This window comes from Crocodylus siamensis, chromosome 10 (genome assembly GCF_052110815.1).
Source record: "Crocodylus siamensis isolate JL-2025a chromosome 10, ASM5211081v1, whole genome shotgun sequence".
Classification (NCBI taxonomy): domain Eukaryota; kingdom Metazoa; phylum Chordata; order Crocodylia; family Crocodylidae; genus Crocodylus; species Crocodylus siamensis.
Genome location: NC_143404.1, coordinates 65,781,135 through 65,802,476, shown reverse-complemented (window position 1 = coordinate 65,802,476; position 21,342 = coordinate 65,781,135). Strand labels below are relative to the sequence as shown.

The window sequence follows — 21,342 nt, the reverse complement described above, 5'->3', positions numbered from 1 at the left end:
CTCTTAAAACCTAAAACCTCTTGTCATCCAAACAGTGAGTTTTGTCTGACTTTCTACAGAAATTTAAAAACATAGACCACCTTCCCAGCAATACCTTCCTAGCCACCATGGATGTTACCAGCTTATATGCCAACATCCCATACCAGGATGGCATCTAAGCCTACCTTACATTACCTACAAGAGCAAGATTACAACCAGCACTCTTGAAACACTCTTGAAAGTGAGGAGGATACCAGCAACCACTCAACTTGCTTCCTAGCCCTTTCTTGAGAATCATTGCTGGACACTATTACTCTGGGCATAGCATTAATACTATTTTTCACCCTTCTCGTTGTAGCTTTTTAATGTCTCAAATAAAGCCTCTCACAGGCCATGCTATATGCCATGATATTCCCTGGCTTCAAGTTTTTTTTTTCTCTGCTCATTTTAAAACCTGTTACTTTTGGTTCTGTTTTTACCTTCCTGAAACTACTTATTAGTTCTTTTCCCTCTTGGGGGAATGCACTCTCCAAATACTTGTAAACAGTGAGTGTATTCCTTACATCACGTTGTTCCATCAGGCTCTGCTCTTAGTTATGCTAGTACATCTTCCTTGAATTTAATGAAGCTTCACCAATATAATTAAGAACAGAAATCGGGCTCTTTTAATCTTTCCTCATAAATCATCCATCTCCTTAGTCATTTGTGTTTTCCTCTTCTGAATTCCTTCCAATTTGTCAACATCTTAGGGGCAAGGAGGTACTCTCGGATTTGATAGTACCTGAATTCTTTTTGAAGTATGGAACATGTTTTCATGGGCATGTTATTAATTATGGATATTCCCTTGTTCCAGTTTTCTGACAGTCATCCAACAATTCACATCTGTATACGCACATCTGGTACAAATAAAAACATCTAGTTTTTATGCTTTTCATATCAAGCATCCAAGGATAATGACTATTTTCCTTTTGTCCATATTTTTTTGATCAGCCCAAGTTGGTAAATCCTCCTTTGAATAATCCCTTAAGCTTCATAATATTGCACAGGATAAGGCAGCTTTTTTGTGCTTTTTCTGATACAGTCAACTTCTGAAGAAGGCCTCACAGACAGCATAACATTTTCAGCCTGAATCTTGCTCTGTTTGGAGCCAGTACATTTGTATAACACCCCAATCAACAAACTTATGCAAAAGTCTTTCATAAGATGGATGTGTGTACAATTGGAATAAAAAAAATTTGTGTGCTACTGAAGATATGCCGGTAGACTTTGTACATCTGCTGTGCTTTCTGTCTGAAGCACTTAAGGAACATCAGTGTCCCAATTTATCAGTAAAAAAACACAAGATATTGAGAAGTTAAGGGCCAGACTTAATTTTCAGTTTCATTCCCCAAACCTGTGCATATGTTATCAGTCCACCCACTCACATAAAGATTTTTAGGGCTAGACAGTGGTTCTAAGTACAGGCATACCTCGGAGATATTGCGGGTTTGGTTCTAGACCACCGCAATAAAGCGAATATCGCAATAAAGCAAGTCACACAAATTTTTTGGTTTCCCAGTGCATATAAAAGTTATGTTTACACTGTACTGTAGTCTATTAAGTGTGCAATAGCATTATGTCTAAAAAAACAATGTACATACCTTAATTAAAAAATACTTTATTGCTAAAAAATGCTAACCATCATCTGAGCCTTCAGCGAGTCGTAATCTTTTTGCTGGTGGAGGATCTTGCCTCGATGTTGATGGCTGCTGACTGACCAGGTTGCTGAAGGTTGGGGTGGCTGTGGCAATTTCTTAAAATAAGACAACAGTGAAGTTTGCCGTATCGATTGACTCTTCCTTTCACGAAAGATTTCTCTGTAGCATGCGATGCTGTTTGATAGCATTTTACCCACAGTAGAACTTCTTTCAAAATTGGAGTCAATCCTCTCAAACCCTGCCGCTGCTTCATCAACTAAGTTTATGTAATATTCTAAATCCTTTGTTGTCATTTCAACAATGTTCACAGCATCTTTACCAGGAGTAGATTCCATCTCAAGAAACCACTTTCTTTGCTCATCCATAAGAAGCAACTCCTCATCTGTTAAAGTTTTATCGTGAGATTGCAGCAATTCAGTCACATCTTCAGGCTCCACTTTTAATTCTAGTTCTCTTGCTATTTCCACCACATCTGCAGTTACTTCCTCCACTGAAGTCTTGAACCCCTCAAAGTCAACCATGAGGGTTGGAATCAACTTCTTCCAAACTCCTGTTAATGTTGATATTTTGACCTCCTCCCATGAATCACAAATGTTCTTAATGGCATCTAGAATGGTGAATCCTTTCCAGAAGGTTTTCAATTTACTTTGCCCAGATCCATCAGAGGAATCACTATCTATGGCAGCTATAGCCTTACGAAATGTATTTCTTAAATAATAAGACTTGAAAGTCAAAATTACTCTTTGATCCATGGGCTGCAGAATGGATATTGTGTTAGCAGGCATGAAAACAACATTAATCTCGTTGTACATCTCCATCAGAGCTCTTGGGTGACCAGGTGCATTGTCAATGAGCAGTAATATTTTGAAAGGAATCTTTTTTTCTGAGCAGTAGGTCTCAACAGTGGGCTTAAAATATTCAGTAAACCATGTTGTAAACAGATGTGCTGTCATCCAGGCTTTGTTGTTCCATTTATAGAGCACAGGCAGAGTAGATTTAGCATAATTCTTAAGGGCCCTAGGATTTTCGGAATGGTAAATGAGCATTGGCTTCAACTTAAAGTCACCAGCTGCATTAGCCCCTAACAAGAAAGTCAGCCTGTCCTTTGAAGCTTTGAAGCCAGGCATTAACTTCTCCTCTCTAGCTATGAAAGTCCTAGATGGCATCTTCTTCCAATATAAGGCTGTTTCGTCTACATTGAAAATCTGTTGTAGCCACCTTCATCAATTATCTTAGCTAGATCTTCTGGATAACTTGCTGCAGCTTATACATCAGCACTTGCTGCTTCATCTTGCGCTTTTATGTTATGGAGACAGCTTCTTTCCTTGAACCTCATGAACCAACCTCTGCTAGCTTCAAACTTCTCTTCTGCAGCCTCCTCACCTCTCTCAGCCTTCATAGAATTGAAGAGAGTTAGGGCCTTGCTATGGATTAGGCTTTGGCTTAAGGGAATGTTGTGGCTGATTTGATCTTCTATCCAGACCACTAAAACTTTCTCCATATCAGCAATAGGGCTCTTTCGCTTTCTTATCATTCGTGTGTTCACTGGAGTAGCACTTTTAATTTCCTTCAAGAACTTTTCCTTTGCATTCACAACTTGGCTAACTGTTTGGCGCAAGAGGCCTAGCTTTCGGCCTATCTCGGCTTTTGACATGCTTTCCTCACTAAGCTTAATCATTTCTAGCTTTTGATTTAAAGTGAGAGACATGCGACTCTACCTTTCACTTGAACACTTAGAGGCCATTGTAGGGTTATTAATTGGCCTGATTTCAAAATTGTTGTGTCTCAGGGAATAGGGAGGCCGGAGGAGAGGGAGAGAGACGGGGGAAACGGCCGGTCGGTGGAGCAGTCAGAACACCCACAACATTTATCGATTAAGTTCGCCGTCTTATATGGGCGCAGTTTGTGGCACCCCAAAACAAGTACAATAGTAACATCAAAGATCACAGATCACCATAACAAATATAATAATAATGAAAAAGTTTGAAATATTGCGAGAATTACCAAAATGTGACACAGAGACACGAAGTGAGCAAATGCTGTTGGAAAAATGGTGCTGATAGACTTGCTCGACGCAGGGTTGCCACAAACCTTCAATTTGTAAAAAACGCAATATCTGCGAAGCGCAATAAAACGAGGTATGCCTGTACATAAGTTTGCAAGGAAGTTAGAAAAGAGAATTTCTCTCTACCCCTTTTGCACACCAAAACAGGCTGTCCAGACCTAAAGTGTTAAACCGGATTTGCATCACTTTGTCATCTCTGTTCTCCTCAGCTGCACAGAGTCCAAACATGGTGCAGCTGAGAATATGGCTTCATGCCTTGCATCTAAAAGAATATGATTCCTTAAAGATGCTGATGTTCAGCATTTAGTTAGAATCCAGAAAGACAAGCTACTCCCCAATCCTGGAAAGATTTATACATGTGCTTAACAGGGTGTGTAAGCCTATGGGCTTCAACACAGCTAGTAAGGGGTCTATGTAACAATTAGGGACAGTTGGAGAAACAAAAATGGTTGTTGGCCATCAAGCAAGCTTGAAGATCTCATCAAATTGCTGATTGTTTAGAAGACAGAATAATAAAATTATGATCTTTTCCTGAACACATCCTAATCTTGAAATATTTCTTACCAGAAGTAAGTTCCATGCATACAGTACTGTAAGAGTGATGTTCCTGTATCCATAATAGTCCAGAAGTTATGGTCGAGACAAGGGTTTCTTAGGGTGATCTGTTTTATTGGGCCAACTTATTCCAATGCTGTGCCTGACTCCTTGTGATCAAACCTGAGGAAGAATGTCTTGCATTCAAAAGCTTGTCTAACTTTATCCACACTACATAGTTGATCCAATATAATATATCACCCAAAGAAAACTTTGCCTCTTCCATACATATGGCATTTTTGAGAAATAAATGCAAACTAGAGCTATCGTGGCTGCTCCATCATTGATACAAAAGAACTCACAAACATATAAGGATGAAATAAAACATCATCTGTTGGTTAAAAAATAAACTGAACTGCTAATTATATCATTGGCTATATTAGGGAGCATTTACCTTCTTTTTAATCTAAGAATACATAGGAACATACAATGTTGCTATCTAACTGAACTGATATGCTACAGCCAAAGTCCACATACCCAAGATACAAGATCACTTCTTAACTCAGTTGCAGAGCTCCCCAAAATGTCCAGTTCATCCAGTCTCTCGGTTGGCTGACCTTGGAATTTTTTAATTCACGTACGGAGTAGCCCACAGAGGCAGCCGTTGTGAGAAGTCAGTAGCCATTCATTGACTCACATACTGAGAAGAATAAAAACTAGCTTTCTTCTCAGTAGAAAGCTTATTGTGCAGCTATGTCAACCTAAAAGTGTCATGCTCCAGAGAACAATAACACTGTGTCCCTCTACAGCACCTTTCACCCAAGCATCTCAAGGTACTTTAACACATTAATTAAGCTTAACAGCATCCTGTAATCTATCTATGTATTATTGTCACCTTTCTACACTTGGACAAACAGAAGCAACTAGCTTTCATGACCTTTGACAGATCATAGGAAGTCAATAGCAGACTTAGGAACAGAACCTTGTAGTCTTGATTTGTAACCTCAAGTTCTAGATGTACTGCCACATGGCCCTTTAGGACAAAACTAATGTTTTTGCTCCTAAGCTGTATATGTAAACTAGATATGTGCATGCATATCCTTCATGCATGCTTGCATAAAAAAGACAAATGTATATAGGTCCTTGTGACAGTGCACATGACAAATAAGTGTGCATTTGAAAATCCACCCCATAACCAACAGGGTCATCTAAAGGGCTGTGAGTAGCTGTAGGCATCACTTCATTTTTGTTTTTTGAGGTGGGGGGTTAGCAATCAAAATAATCTAGAAGCTAATACAGTGGAGAGAGAATTGTCTCTTGGCTAACAGAGTTAGAAACTGGATAAGTGTTAATTGTGCAAAGTAAAACTTAGTAGGGGTCATGTTTTAAGAACTCTATCCAGTTTCCCATTCTCCATCCTCTTCAGTTCACCCCATTCCTTATGCCACCCCTTCTCCATTTCATTGTCTTCCTCCATCTTTCGTACCTCCATTTGCAATGTCAATCTTCACTCTTAATTGGAATGTGTGATTAAGAGGTTTTAGCAGTCCTATGGCCAAGAGCTACCATTTAAAATTAAAGATTATGTAGCAGCTACTTGTGTGATAATTTCAGTAAATGTCAGAGGACTGGCACCTGTACAAAACTCAAAAAATAAGGCAGATGTAAGAACTTAGCAAGTTATTCATAACATGCTGCCATTGCCAGGGAAGATCTAGTGCCTGTATAATATACAATACAGCAGTAACTGCAATGTCCACACTTACAATTGGTGATGCTAGCAGTGAATCTTTGTACTTACTTTGAAGTGGGTCGTTGCATCAAAGGATACCATGGCAAAGTATTGCAGTATACATACTTGAGGTTGGGGATTTTGTCCCTAGTTTTGATTATGATTAAAACCATTTCTTCAGAATTTTAAAGATATTTTTTTACATTACCTTGAAGTCTCTTTATTTCCAGCAAATTTCATTAAAAGTAATACCCCTGACTTTTTCATAACTTACCCTCTGGACACCTTTGTTGCTGTTTGCTCTCCCAGATTTTGCAGCTGTAAGGTTATTCCTGTGACTCACAGGATTGGAATTTCAATACAAAGCTTCAATTAGCAGATTGTTTAGAGAGGCCTTATGGACGGGGGATAGTTCACAGGGGCCTTTCCTAGGCACAGCCCACCCCAGGCACTACCGCAGTCCACTACTTTACTATAGCTTGCACCTCTGTACATGAGCAGGGTATGTCAGGTAGATCCACATCCAGTTAGAAAGATCTGCTACAAAATAATGTAATAAATAGGATTTGAAATAAAAAAACACAATTCTCCTCCCTATATGAAGAGGAAAATAAGAAACATCCACTTTTGCTAACAGTCCATTTTAGTAAATGTAGGTGTTTAATAGTGATCATGGCAATGACTCATTTTTATTGCGTTAATAAGTACCGTTCAGTCAGCTATAGTACCATTCAGGAGAAGGTTGAATGTGAAGTTTGCTTGCATGTTCATAGGCATTTCTGAGCTGACCAGATTTGCTTGGAGTGAAGCATCAATACATCAGAACTGGCACTGATTCAAAAGCATAAAGCATCACAGATTTTGCACTGTGCCTGGTGCCCTCATGTGGATTTGACATATTGCTACATTTGCAAATTCATTAAACTACATACCATTGGCAGCTGGGTTGAAAAGCAGAGGCAATCTCCAGTAGGATCTTGTTTGTTCTCATGCCCATCTAGGGGCTACCAAAGCATCCTTTTGAACCCCCAGAATATTACATTTGCAATATGACCCTAGAGCTCTGAATAAACTCTTAAAAGTGAATCTTACAGTGCAAAAAGGTGGCAGATTCTCAGCACTGAAAATAGATTCTTGAAGTCACATAGTAAATATATCACAGATGGTGGCAGTCTGAGTTTCTCCATGCTAATGCATTGGTGTATTTTATTTCTGACATCTCTAAGGATCAACTGTAGAACAAAGAGGCTCATGCTGTAGTTGTCAGCTTTTCTACTGACAATGCCCAACATACCACTTCAGACTTTGGTAGTGACTGGCATGGGAGCAGATGACTAGGACTAGCTGAGAATTGCTTGATAAGCTGTTCATCAGAAAATGTCAAAACATCACATCTTTTTTTTTTTGAGGGGGTGGGGCATAGAGGAGAGGAATGCCCCTACTGCAGTTCAGTTTTTATTGGCAAGGTTTTTTCGTTACAGGACAGAATTTGTAGGGATAACAAAGGAGAGATCTGGCACAGCATTACCAGTTGGTTAGGGGATATATCTGGGATGTCAAGCCTCAAATTCAGAATGGGGACTCCAACGTCCCAGTGAGTGCCCCAACTAACTGGCTGTTCTGGGGCAGATTTCTATCCTCAAGTTTTTGTGAAAAATTTGGAAAGATCTCTTGATTGTTCTGACATGGAAGAAAAACACATTTCAATTTCTTTCTTTCTCTCTCTCTCTCTTTCTTTCTTAAACAGAATTTCTCAGGCTAGTTTTACAGGCTATTATTAAAAACCAGCCTGAGTTCATAAGCCATTTTCTCACGAGCCATTTACTAGCCATTTATGAGCTAGTAACAGCTTTTGGCCAGTAAAAGAGAGAGACTCTCACTCAAGCCCTGGTGAAAGACTATACATCCCTCGCTAATATCCCTTCCTATGTCTCTCAAAGCAGTTTTCTTACTACCTGAAATATAACCTGATGTGCAAGTAAGGCTTAGGAGCAAAGATGAAACCACAATATGAAAATATTGTGGTGAGTACTAACAATAACCGTCCAAACTGGCTGCTTCTCTCTGCTTAGGAGCTTTCAGGGGCATGTGAGGAACATTAGGGGCATTGGAGCTTTCAGGAGCATTAGGAGATGCCACAAACAGATGCAAAACACAAAAAACACTTTCAGCATGGTAAAATGGAACAATGCAGGGCGTGTTAGTAACAATGTCCTCATTTTCTCAATACCTTCTAGGCACATGGTGATCCAGTAAGAGCCACAAAAAACTTAGAATCACAGAAATTAACAGGAATGGACTTCAAGAGGGCATTGAAATCCATCTCTGTGACTGAGGCATGAGCTAATATAACTTGAACATCCCAGCATATGTTTATCTAACCCGATTTTAAATTTTTGTAGTGCTTAACTACCCAGGCAATTAGTCTCTTGCTGCAAAATAAGATGTTAACTTCTCACAGGACTAGAAAAAATATTTATCACTGTCCTTGCATTGTACATGTTTGAAGACTAATAGGTTCCCACTCAGCCTTCTCTTTTTCTAGAGTAAGCAAACTATTTTTTTTCACAAACTTTTCACAGTGTGATGTATTCTTAATGTCTTACTAGTTTTTGTTGGTCTCCTCTGGACTCTCTCAAATTTGCCTTGATTTTTCCTAAAATGTAGTGCTGAAAGCTGTATGCAGTATGCTAGCTGAATCTGAAATGATTACTTCCTATGACATCCCTGTTAATAAATCCCAGAATTATGCTTGCCTTTATTGTAATTACAACACATTATTGACTCATTCATTCTGCATCCTGCCTTAACTTTCCCTAATCTTTTTCTCCAATACAACTGCAGTTAGATATTCCCAATTTTGTATTTGTGTATTAGAGTATTCTTCCTTGAGTGGATTACTCTGCAGTTGTCATTATTGAATATCATCTTATTGTTTCCAGACCACTTTACCAACTGATCATCATTCTGAAGTCTCATCCCGTCTTTCAGGTACCTGCAGTCCCTCTCACCTTATTTGCAAATTCGATGATGACATGCTATTCTATCATCCACACCGGTCATGAAAATATAGAATGGAATAGAGTCAGGATAGATCACTGTAGGATGCTGTTTGATATGCCCCCCTACTCTGCTGGTGAACCAATGGCCATTACTTTTTGACTACAGTTATACATCCATCCCATGATGAACTCTTCTAGACCACACCTTCCTTGTTTGCTTAGGAGGAGGTTGGAATGTGCCAAAAGCCTTCAGTAGTCAAGAAACAGATAAAACCTTTTTGTTTTGTGGGTCTCATCTTCCCATCACTTCTATTGTTGTGGCATATCGAAATAGCCTAGTTTTGACCTGGAAAGGTGGAATAACTCTTCTGCAAGAAATGACTGAATTCAGAGAAAAGCCTCATTCAATTGCAGAACAAAAATTTGAATTTTAAAAAGGTCAGTGGAAGGGAAAATTTAAAAAAAATACTGAAAAAAGATTTCCCAGCTCAGCTATTGTTCCCAGTGTTTCTAGGTTGTCAGGTTCCTAATAGTCTTAACAGAATGAGCTGTGCGCCTTAGAGGCTCTAGCTTCCTAGCTCCACAGTAGGGCCCCTGAAAGCCTTGATGGCCCTCACTGAACAATATGTTCTTATTAGATTTCCTAGTCCCCTTTTGCCAGAGCAGGGACCCCACCTTGAACACTGGCTCTTACCTCTGCAGCTGGAGCTTGGAAGCCCTGTGATTCCCAGCATTGATCCATACTTTAAATTCTGGTTGGACTGAGGCCCCACAAGGCTGCCTCTCTCAACTAAGAGCTGGCCCACAAGTCTGGAAGTTTGCAGGGTGTTGCATGAGTCTTATCTTAGGCCAACTTCAAGTGTGCATGCTCTTGGTATAGCATTAAATGATGTTGGTATCAGACCCTTTGAACAATAATAGCTGAATGTGTCATTTGCAACACTTCTCAAAGGACAGAAACTCTTTGATCAGTCAGTTCTTATAAGAATAGAGATCTAGAGTCCCAGAATTATGACCAGGTAATCCGAGACCCCTGGGAAATAGTGAATTAACCCTTTGTTTTTATTAAAGATAAGCTACACTGATTTTTTTTAGAACTGCAGCATGAGAAAAGGAGTGAGATTTAGTAGCCCTGTAAACTCTGTGGAGTGAAGGTTGCATGGCTGATGAAGTGCAATTAAGTGAGCATGATATTATAAAAGTTGTATATAAGTTATACTTGTAAAGGACCCTTGTTTCAATGTCCATTTCTAAGTTTTGGCATGAGACCAGATACTTGACACCAAGTCCACTGCCTAAGTGCATTTTCTTCTCTCATTTAAAATCATCATTTTTCTGTTTCAGCTAAACAGAGGAAGCTGTAGTACAGCAAATAAACTGCATTTATCAAACATAAAATAAAGATAGCACAGCTTGGCTCTGAACAGCATCTATAACTCACGGTTATTGGAATGTTTGTAAGTGAAGGATCTAAAATTACACTTTGAAACTGAATACTTAACAACAAAAATATGATTAAAATATTTGTATCACAGACTTTCTACATCAAAATAACTGATTTTATTTTTTAAAAGCTTCTTACATCATCAACAGCTGGACCACAGCTGTTCTGGAAGTTCCCAGTCCAGTCTAAGGGGTTGGTTATCTTTTCTCCTTACTTTCTTAAGAATGCAGACAGGTGCCCCTCAGAAATCTTGGCAGGGCTTTTCTCTATAACTGGAACAAATAAAGTAGGTGGGTTCTGGATTTTCCATTGCATCTTTGAAGAGCTACGCATATGTTTCTACAAAGCCTCATGTCAGGTTTTCATATGTAATGGCCAGGAGCCATTTTGATAGAAGTTGAAATAGAAGTTCTTGTTACCAATAATATTGGCATATCATGAGGAAGGTGAAAGTAGTGGAAATTAAAATGGATGTGGAATTGAAATGAACTTTCTTTTAATCATGTCATCTAATGAAGATGTTAGCACAAAGCCCTGAACCACAGCAGTAACAGACTGGGAACAAATCAAATCATTTTGAAGAAGATTCTGTTTGCACACCAAAGATTTTTCTCCCTCCCACCATTGTCTCAAATAACAATGGTTTCCCAGAAGTCATTAATATTTGGGAATCCAGTTTAGATCAGTCAAAACAGTCTAGAGTATTTGAAATGCTGTAATTCATGCAAGAAATTCTTAAACTTTATCCTAGTTTTAAATGTAAGTTGTCATCTGGACACTTGACATTATAATGTATTTTTAATCCTAACACTAAGGGATAGATAGTGACAGGTTAAAGAAAAAGATTTTGATTGGTGTTTGGCTTTTCATGCGAAGGTTGCTTCCTAAACTGTAGGTTTATTTCTGCAGTAACTTGGTCTAATGGAAAAAAATACATCTTTTTTTTCAAAACTAGATAGCAAGCTGGCTTTGAGCTGTCTGGCTGTGACCTACCTTTTTTTTTTAATCAGTTTTACAAACTATCCATTCAAATGTCTAAACGTTAAGTGTTTTGTATTTTTCTCACTACATTCAGTAACTTTAAAGAGATTTGGCAGATGGGTTTTGGCAAGATGATCCCAATACAGCCTGTCATGGAAGCATTTAATCCAGACAGCACTTAAGCATGTGCATAACTTTAAATGCTTGCTTCAGTCTCACTTAAGTACATGGAAGTTAAATACATTCTTAATGTACTTCACTGCAGCAGTACTGTTTTCAGTTGCTATTCATCAGAGCTGTGCAAAGCTTTGGGTGGTCCGATTCAAAGGAGATTTGGCCCGATTCAGTGGCCAAATCTCCAAATCCAAATCGAATCAGTGGACCAATAAAAAGGTCTGAATCGATCTGAAGCTTTCCAAATTGATTTGGAAAATATTTGGAGAGGTTCGGTGATTTGGGCAGTCCCCAGTGGCTACAGCAGGGAGCTGCAGCCAGACTCAGAGCTGGTACGTAGAGGGTGAGGGAGGGGGGCTGGAGGAGTGGGGAGGGGACCATGGGGAATCCCCTGCCAGGCCCCATCCTCTGCCTGTTCCCCCAGCCCTCCCTGACCCCTGCCCACTCCCCCAGCCCCACCAAGGCTGCCCTGCCCGCCCCAGCTCCCGGTGCTTTAGAAAAAAGCTTCACTCACCAGGTGCTACCAGGTGGGGGGCGACCCCCACCCCTGCTGCCCCCCCACTGCCCCACACTGCATGGGGGGGCTCTGCATGAGCCTCCTGACTCCCCCACACTGTCTCAATCCCTGCCCCATAGCTGCCCTGCCCGCCCCATGGCAATGTATCTCGTCACTATGGCGATGTAGCATCAGCAGACACAAGCAGTGACACTGCCACTACTGCGCACAGTAGTGCTGGAAATGACCCGTACTGTGTTAGGACTACACGCTAACAACTGCACGGTCAGGTGCACATGTAGACACACTCACTGTTAACAAATTTACCACTAGTATGTCTGGCTCAATTCTATAGACTAGAAGTTTATTCCTGTTAGACCATACATTTTATATGCAATTTTAAAAATTCTCATAACCATGATATCTGCTTGTAAATATTTTTTCCATAGGGAAATAGAAATTGTTGCTGCACGTATTCACTAGCAATAGAAATAAACAGGAGATTGGTTTTGTCTTTATTATGTAATTAAGGGAAAGATGTGATTGCTAAAACATTTGTGGATTGTACTCAACTTAGCCATTATCCCACATTGCCTGAACCTCCTACCTGCACCCCAAAGCGTATTTGCATTTTTGGAAACCAGTCCTTAATAATGGGCAAAATCTGACTGTCATTGTGACCTTCAAGGTTTATTTTTATCAAAACAAAATAATTTAGCAATATAAAGAAAAGAACAATCTAATAATGCACAAATAAGTCAATTGCATCAGTCTTATCAACATTCAATAAAACAGTATTTAAGTATTATAAATTTGCTTATTCAACAAAAATATGTCGTTTTTAGGGCACTGCCATCCATCAATGTTGATGCCTTTGATTCTTCTTAGCCTCCTAAAACAGAAACTACATATCCACATTTTTTGTTCTGTTGCATAAAGCTTCTCAGCATAAGTCACTATTTTGCCATATCCTGGCAAAGTTCTAGACACAGAAATCCCACTGACATTAACAAAAAATTGTCATAAATTGTAATGACAGTTGTGAGCTCCAGTACTCACAGGGTCACTGACCTGAAAGCTTAATGGGCTTAATTCTGATTTTACTCACACTCCTGTGAATCAGGAATAAAGACTGTGGCATTTACACCGAAGTTATGAAACCAAAATCTAATAAGTGAGACCAAAACTGGGACCCAGGGATTCACAGAAGTAGAAAAGGGAAATCACAAGTATGAACCTCATTAAACCAGTATTCCAGTATTCTTCAACATAATCAAGATCCAAAGCCCTACAGTAACACTACTGAAAGCTCTATGGTTTTGGACAAGAATACTTTGATATATTTATAAGGGAGAAATATACAGTTTATGAATTATTCCTTATCTATATCCTGAAGTAGGAAAAACATCCAACTAACTCCAATCTTTGTCCACACCAGTATGAATAAATTAGAAGTTAGTGTAACACTCTGATCATGATATCTGCTTCCCTAACATTAAACATTTACACAAGCATAATTTGATGCTAAATATAAAAAGCTTTCTGCATGGAGAACTGCAACTATGATCACTTGTGTTATGCAAATTAATGTAAAGGGACAGCTTGGAGCTTAGCAATTGGTCCCATTTACACATGTCAACAGAAGGACTGGCATTCTGGCACTTCTATTCACTTCTCACAATGTGCATTTATTTCTTTGACATACGCACATAGTACACTAGGCCAAAATATGACTAGGACCTATATCAGCTAACCTGTGTGTGATTACTCTAAGTACAAGTAATTATGAATATCACATGTAAGTTAATCCATAAGACCCTGTATATAAGATTCAAAATCATACAAAAGTCATAGCAAAGTGAAGTATAAAATCTCACTGTAGTATAACAGTGCACTGGTTTCAAAGTTTCTCTGTCAGTTTAAACTATGCTGTATAAGTGTATAAGTTTGGTCAAATGCTGTTTTAACTGATTGTGTAAGTGGAATCCAGTGAATATTGGGTTGGGTTTTACAACATGAGTTGCTTTACATGGCAGGCATGAAAACAGGTTGGTGTCAAAACCTCCCTAAAATAGATGCCATGTCAGTTTTCACCAATTTTACACGATCAGAGTTTTTTGAGGAAAGTCACCTGTTTTCAATTAAGTTAAACTTCAGAGTAGGTTAAAAGGAATAATTCTATCAGATTATGCATCGTAAAAATTACTTAAACAGAGTCAGAGAAAATCTCTGGGTTAAAAACCTTATTACAAAGAAATAATAATTATTAAAACCCAGTTTTTCCAAGGAGAGCAGAAGAATAAAACAGTTGAGTAGATCTCAGCAGAAAAGGCACAAAACACAAAACAGTGCATGCTTGTGTCATTTTATCACAAAGAAGCATTTACCATTTGTGCGGCATGGAAAAACAGCAGTATTTGTTTGGCCTCTCCCAGTAACATAGGCATTTGGGGAATATGTCTTCCTCTCTAGTATGTCTATAAAGCCCAGTAAAGATGGAAATGATTACTGAAGAGAGGAGCACTGGGATGAAAATATATCCCCATGTCTTTTCCAGTAAATTCTCAGCTTATATATTAAAGGTGGTTGCTGTTGTATTCCTGTTAGTAAATAAATACACGGCAGTGTCTTTATAATACTCAGTGGCAGCTAGGAGCTGCAGATATTATGTGGGATTTATAAGGAGGATTGATCTAGTTGAGAGCCAAGGTACAGTACATTTTCCTTGTGCATTTAAATATGTAATTGAACTGCCTCCTTGCTCCTTACAAAATAATTAAAATGTATAAAAAAGCCTGAGTCCTTGTAAAGAAGAACTGTGTTTAGGAGAGAATTATGCCTATTATATGCAGGAATGGCTTTTCTAATTTTAAGGTGCTTCAGAAAGGCAGATAGATTATGTGCAAACTTCATTTCCCTCCCTAATGTACCCATTATACAGGCATCCACTATTTACCGCAGAAACTTATCTTGCTATATTTCTATAACTAGCCTGTCTTCATCATCACTGCTTGTGTCATCATATTCAACTCTGGTTTGCTTCCTCATCATCTCTAAACTTCTCTTTTTGTATGCCTTGGAAGGTGCTGCAGAGGTAGCAGTGGCCTCTGTGGTACTGAAAGGAAATGAAGGCTCCTTTAAAGCACTAGTCTCAATGTCATGGTGATCATCTGGTTGCAGGTAGGCTTGACTCTTGTCCAGACATCTATTAGGGCTGCTATGAGAAGAGTTTGGGCCCTGTGTAGGTACTATACTAGGCAAACTAGTTCTTGTGATTGTCTCACAAGGCTTGTTTGATCCCAACAAAGCTGAACACGTGGTTTTGGAACTGGGAGTAAATTTCTCTTTTGGAGATGCATATGCATTTTCTTCTACCAAATGTTCCCCCTTTTCAGAGCTCTGGACCAATAAGTCTAATGGAGCAAATCTTTGAGCTTGTGACTCTCCATTAAGTATATTTTTCTGATCTGCTTGTGACCATAAGAAAACAGGACTGGCAACCTCTGAGCCCACAATGCCATGCTGATGGCATTTCCCTGTACCTATAAAGTCAAAAGGAAAAGACCAAAAGGAGGACCTCATTGGGTCAGAAATAGTATTTGACTGTGACTGCGCTGGAGCTGATTGCTGAAGCATGAGAGGTTGAGTCACTAAGCAGCAAATGTTCAAGTCATTGTTGTCTTGCTGCATGGCTGTGTTTGGAGTCGATGAGCAGGTGTGTCGTGTCACAGGTGGCCCCAGAGTTGCACTGGTCTTCTGAAGAGAGAGATTGACTCTTGAGTGCCTTTTAATTAGCCTAGAAGCATCCTGCAACAGATGGAGAAAAATAAGAAATGCAAATTTTACAATAAAAATTTTGAACGTAGGTAATTTCATCCCTTTTCAAGAGAATAAAATAACAATTTGGTTGAGTGCATCAATATGACAGAGATTTATCTCTGATATAACTCTCCTGAGATCAGCTGAGTTGCACAGACATAAACGTGATCCTTCGGTTTTATAACTGTGATTAAATTTGCTTTCTCTTTTGTTGTAATAGCAACAAACAGAAAATCTTTGGGGAGGTGTGGCATGATTGACAGGTAATGCTAAAGGTCTGTGTTTTATAGATGCATTGTTATGCATTGCCTGGTTGACTTTGTTCACAGTAAGTTATTTTATGTACGTTCTGCAAGGGAGTGTTTATAACTGTGTGTGAAAAATGTAGGGTCGTTCTGTTTGTAAGCAATATGAGGAGATCAAAGAGAATGAAGCATGGATACACAGCACTGCGCATTTGCTGTGGAGCCTTTCCAAGTAGATTTGTAATGATGGTTATTCCTGTCCTGCAGCCAGGAGTATGTGTTGACCTAGCCAAGCTATCCCAGCCAGGAGCCTGAGCATGCATGCAGCAGCAAATCAGTGTCCATCTGAACCTTTTGCTGCTCTTGCTGCCAAGATAACAAGATTAAAGCAAGCTCTTCTGTGCTTACACACATCCTAGTCACATTCTCTGAGAACAGACAAATACTAGGAGTAAAACATATGGACAAGATGGCAGCAGGTGACTTTAAACCAACTGCTGGATGAAATTTTAACTTTTTTGAAATATATATGATTTTTGTGCAATATAACATAATTCAGGTTATTACAACACCTACTTTTCGATCCACTTTGTCACTTTGCCTGATGACGCTTGAATCCGCAGTAGGCGAAAATATTCCTGAGTTGTTCCTGTCTTCTTTCTTCCGGTTATTCCTTTTGGAAACTGGCTGCTCTGAGTGGGGAGAAAATGGGTCCTCCGGCACATGTAGATAATCATCTGGTGGAAAAGAGATTTGAAATATGCACAATGATGTTCCATATGCTGGAGTTGACCAAACTATTTGCATATCATCTGTTGACAGACTCGTTATTTGTTAGATTGTGTCAATTTTAATATTGATGTGATGTATGTCAACGCACTTCATCTGGTGGATTTCTGGCAAACCGTTAGCCACAACTGTGCTGTTGAGTAACCGCTATTTGGATTGGCACATAATGGTGTTTGTGTTTCCAAGATGGCTGTGGAAACATTTCTGTATAAATACTATTTGTATGAATATTCTTGTGTGAATACTTTTTCATAGGAACATGGGCCTGAAAGGTGCTTTCTAGGTCATTGGTCTATTCCCCTGTTATTAAAGGCAGCCACATCATAATCCCTTTCATAAACTGATCATGGTTCATCTTAAAACTGGTTAGGCTTTTTGCATCTTACTCCTGGTAGAAAAATGTTATACCTATTTATTTGTGTGCCAGCAGTTTCCTTTAGCTTAGTCCTTCTCTCTTTCCCATTTGGCACTATGATGTATTTATAAAGACCAGTCCTGTCCCCTCTCACCCTTCATCTTGCTTGGTTAAACAAGTAAAATCTGCCACCTCTCAACAGATAGGATCTCTATTCTCTGATCATCCACACAGCTCTTCACTGTACCTACTCCAGTTTGGGGTCACCCAAAATGAATTCAGAACTGTACACAGTTTCATAGATTTCATAGATTTCATAGACATTAGGGCTGGAAGGGACCTCGGGAGATCATCGAGTCCAGCCCCCTGCCCAAAGGGCAGGAAGTCAGCTGGGGTCATAGGATCCCAGCAAGATAAGCATCCAATTTACTCTTGAAGGTGTTCAATGTAGGTGCTTGAACCACCTCCGCTGGCAGACTGTTCCAGACCTTGGGGGCTCGGACAGTAAAGAAATTCTTCCTTATGTCCAGCCTGAAACGGTCTTGCAGGAGCTTGTGACCGTTCGACCTCGTCATCCCTTGGGGCGCTCTGGTGAACGGACGTTCCCCCAGATCCTGGTGGTCACCCCTGATAAACTTATAGGTGGCCATCAGATCACCCCTGAGCCTACGCTTTTCCAGGCTAAAGAGTCCCATGGCTCTCAGCCTGTCATCGTAAGATCTGTTTTCCTGACCTCTGATCATGCGCGTGGCTCTCCTCTGGACTCTCTCAAGCTTCTCCACATCCTTTTTGAATTGTGGAGCCCAAAACTGGACGCAGTACTCCAGCTGCGGCCTCACCAAGGCCGAGTACAAGGGGAGAACGACGTCCCGGGATTTGCTCGAGAAGCATCTATGGATGCACGCCAGCATTTTGATCACTTTACTAGCTGCAGCATCGCATTGCAGGCTCATGTTCATCTTGTGGTCAATGATGACCCCCAAGTCTCTTTCTTCTGTAGTGCTAACCAACGTAGCACTGCCGAGCCTATAAGGGTGCTGCAGGTTTTTCCTCCCAAGTGTCCCAGATGAAGTCTTACATGCATTTATACAGTGGTGTTAATACTTCCCTATCCCTACTGGAAATACTTTACCTCTTTGTAAGATTCATTTTGCCTTTTTTACAGCAATACTAGTTTGCTGGCTTATGGCCATCCCATGATCAACTAATACAGCCAGGTCTTTCTCTTCCTATATTGCTTCCAGCTGATGAGCTCTCAGCTTACAACAACAATTTTTATATTACTTATGTTTATATGATGAAATTTAGCTTGTACAAATCCTTAGGGGACATAATAAAGATGTGTGAATACTTCTCAAGCAGATGTTTAGTAATAGTCTCAAATCCTTTTTTGTTTGAAGTCTTTATCTAGTCTTTAAAATAGATATTTAAGAAAAAAATTTAATTATGGGGGCTAAAAAGCAGTGAAGGGAAATACTAGGAGGAGATTTTAAATAGAAGCAAAGAAAGGAAGGCCAAAGAGCAATTAGAGTTGCAGCTAGCAAGGGACATGAAGGGTAACACGAAGGGTTTCTACAAGTATGTTAGCTACAAGAGGAAGGTCAGGGAAAGTGTAGGTCCCTTATGGAATGGGGGAGGAAACCTAGTGACAGATGAAGAGGAAAAGGCTGAACTACTCAGTGTCTTTTGTACCTCAGTGTTCACAGGCAAGGTCAGTTCACAGACTACTGCGTCGGGCAGCACAATTTGGGGAGGAGGTGAGCAGCCCCCTGTGGTGAAAGAACAGGTTAGGGACTATTTACAAAAGCTTGGCATGTACAAGTCCATGGGGCTAGACACGGTGCATTCAAGGATGCTGAGAGAGTTGGCTGATGCGATTGTAGAGCTGCTGGCCATTATCTTTGAAAACTCATGGCAATTGGGGGAGGTCCCAGATGACTGGGAAAGGGCAAATATAGTGCCTATCTTCAAGAAAGGGAAGAAGGATCCAGGGAACTACAGACCAGTCAGCCTAACCTCAGTCCCTGGAAAAATCATTGAGTAGATCCTCAAGGAATCCATTTGTCACTGGAGGAGAAGAAAGTGATCAGAAACAGTCAACATGGAGTCATCAAGGGCAAGTCATGCCTGACCAATCTGATTGCTTTCTATGATAAGATGACTGGCTCTGTGGATGTGGGGAAATCAGTGGATATGTTATATCTTGACTTTAGGAAGGTTTTTGATACAGTCTCCCACAGCATTCTTGCAAGCAAGCTAAGGAAGTATGAGTTGGATGAATGGACTATAAGGTGGGTAGAAAGCTAGATGGATCATTGGGCTCAACAGGTAGTGATCAATGGCTTGATGTCTAGCTGGCTGCAGGTATCAAGTGGAGTGTCCCAGAGGTTAGTCCTGGGCCCAGTTTTATTCAATATCTCCATTAACAGCAAGTTTACGGATGACACCAACCTGTGGGGAATAGTAGGGCTAAGATTCAGAGTGACCTAGACAAATTGGAGGATTGGGCCAAAAGGAATCTCATGAGGTTCAACAAGGACAACGCCAAAGTCTGGCACTGAGGAGGAACAATTCCATGCACCAGTACAGGCTGGGGGCTGGCTGGCTGGGCAGCAGCTCTGCAGAAAAGGACCTGGGGGTTACAGTGGACAATAAGCTGAATAGGAGCCAGCAGTGTGCCCTTGTCTCCAAGAAGGCTAATGGCTACTGGGCTGCATTAGTAGGAGTGTTGCCAGCAGGTCAAGGGAAGTAATTATTCCCCTCTATTCAGCACTGGTGAGGCCACATTTTGGGCTCCCCCCTACAGAAGGGACATAGACAAGTTGGAGAGAGTCCAGCGGAGGGCAACAAAAATGGTTAGGGGCCTGCAGCACATGACATATAAGGAGAGGCTGAAGGAACTGGGCTTATTTAGTCTGCAGAACAGAAAACTGAGTTGGGGGGGTTGATAGCAGCCTTCAACTACCTGATGAGTAGTTCCAAAGAGGATGGAGCTGAACTGTTCTCACTGGCAGCAGATGACAGAACAAGGAGCAATTGTCTCAAGTTGCGGCAAGGGAAGTTTACGTTAGATATTAGGAAAAACTTGCTCACTAGAAGAATGGTGTAGCCCTGGAACAGGCTACCTAGAAAGGTGGTGGAATTTCCATCCTTGGAGGTTCTTAAGGTCCAGCTTGACATAGCCCTGGCTGGAATGGTCTAGTTTGGGATGGTCCTGCTTTGAGCAGGGGGGTGGACTAGATTACCTCCTGAGGTCCCTTCCAACTCTCATTTTCTATGATTCTATAAATAAAAAGGAAGAAATGTTAGTGAAACATAAACTTACAAGTCAGAGAAGGGCCAGGAAGTATCCAAACAAGGTTTCAGAATCAGAAACATCTAGTCTAGTTAAGCACAAGGCAGTGACAGGCAGAACAGGCAAAGATCTGTCACCATGAACACAGCTCAGGCTCTGTATGTTGCAACTACTGGCTCATTTCTCCAAGGATACTGGTGCTAAGCAGCTAAAGGAAGGAAGATAAAATGAGAAACATCAGAGCGAGGATATGCAGAAAATAAAAACAGTCCCAAATGGCAATAAAATAATCTTTTATTAATGAGAGTAATTTGGTATCTTTGTTTTTCTGGCACTGTGTTGCTACTTTGTGCTATAATTGATCACAAAAGGGACAAATCAGTCAGTAGCTGTTGGGCAGTGATGCACTTCAGCCACACTGTGGCCCCACAAGATCAAGCCAATGTTTTTCCTCAGCCTTTTTCAGTTTTTGTAGTTATTAATGTTACAGTTAGCAATAGCATAATGCTTTCTATAACTTTGTGATTATACATGATGAAATAATTAGTTTATAAATGCATGGAAAATAAAGGGGCAAGCATTAACAGCAAAAATGGATCTGTTAAAAATAAATCATGTCAAACTGACTCGATACCCTTCTTTGATAGGTTAACTAGTTTAGTGAACAAAGGGAATTCAGTGGACATAATATACTTGAACTTTACTAAAGCTTTTGATGCAGTCCCACACAATATG

The 21,342-nt window shown here is 40.1% G+C and overlaps 2 protein-coding genes across 4 annotated transcripts in view; one reads left to right on the top strand and one right to left on the bottom strand.

Moving 5' to 3' along the window:
• The window catches only part of LOC149856752 (androgen-induced gene 1 protein-like), a 191,584-nt gene that overhangs the window by 87,250 nt on the left and 82,992 nt on the right, over positions 1 to 21,342 (top strand). The gene's annotated exons all lie outside the window — the stretch shown is intronic.
• Positions 12,717 to 21,342, bottom strand: part of ZNF831 (zinc finger protein 831) — a 35,283-nt gene continuing 26,657 nt past the window's right edge. The window contains exons 4-5 of the mRNA XM_090020741.1: positions 16,745 to 16,905; positions 12,717 to 15,911 (exon numbers count right to left, since the gene is read on the bottom strand). Of these exons, the coding sequence (XP_089876867.1) occupies positions 15,078 to 15,911; positions 16,745 to 16,905 (995 nt within the window). The 3' untranslated portion in view covers positions 12,717 to 15,077. The remainder of the gene's footprint in view (positions 15,912 to 16,744; positions 16,906 to 21,342) is intronic.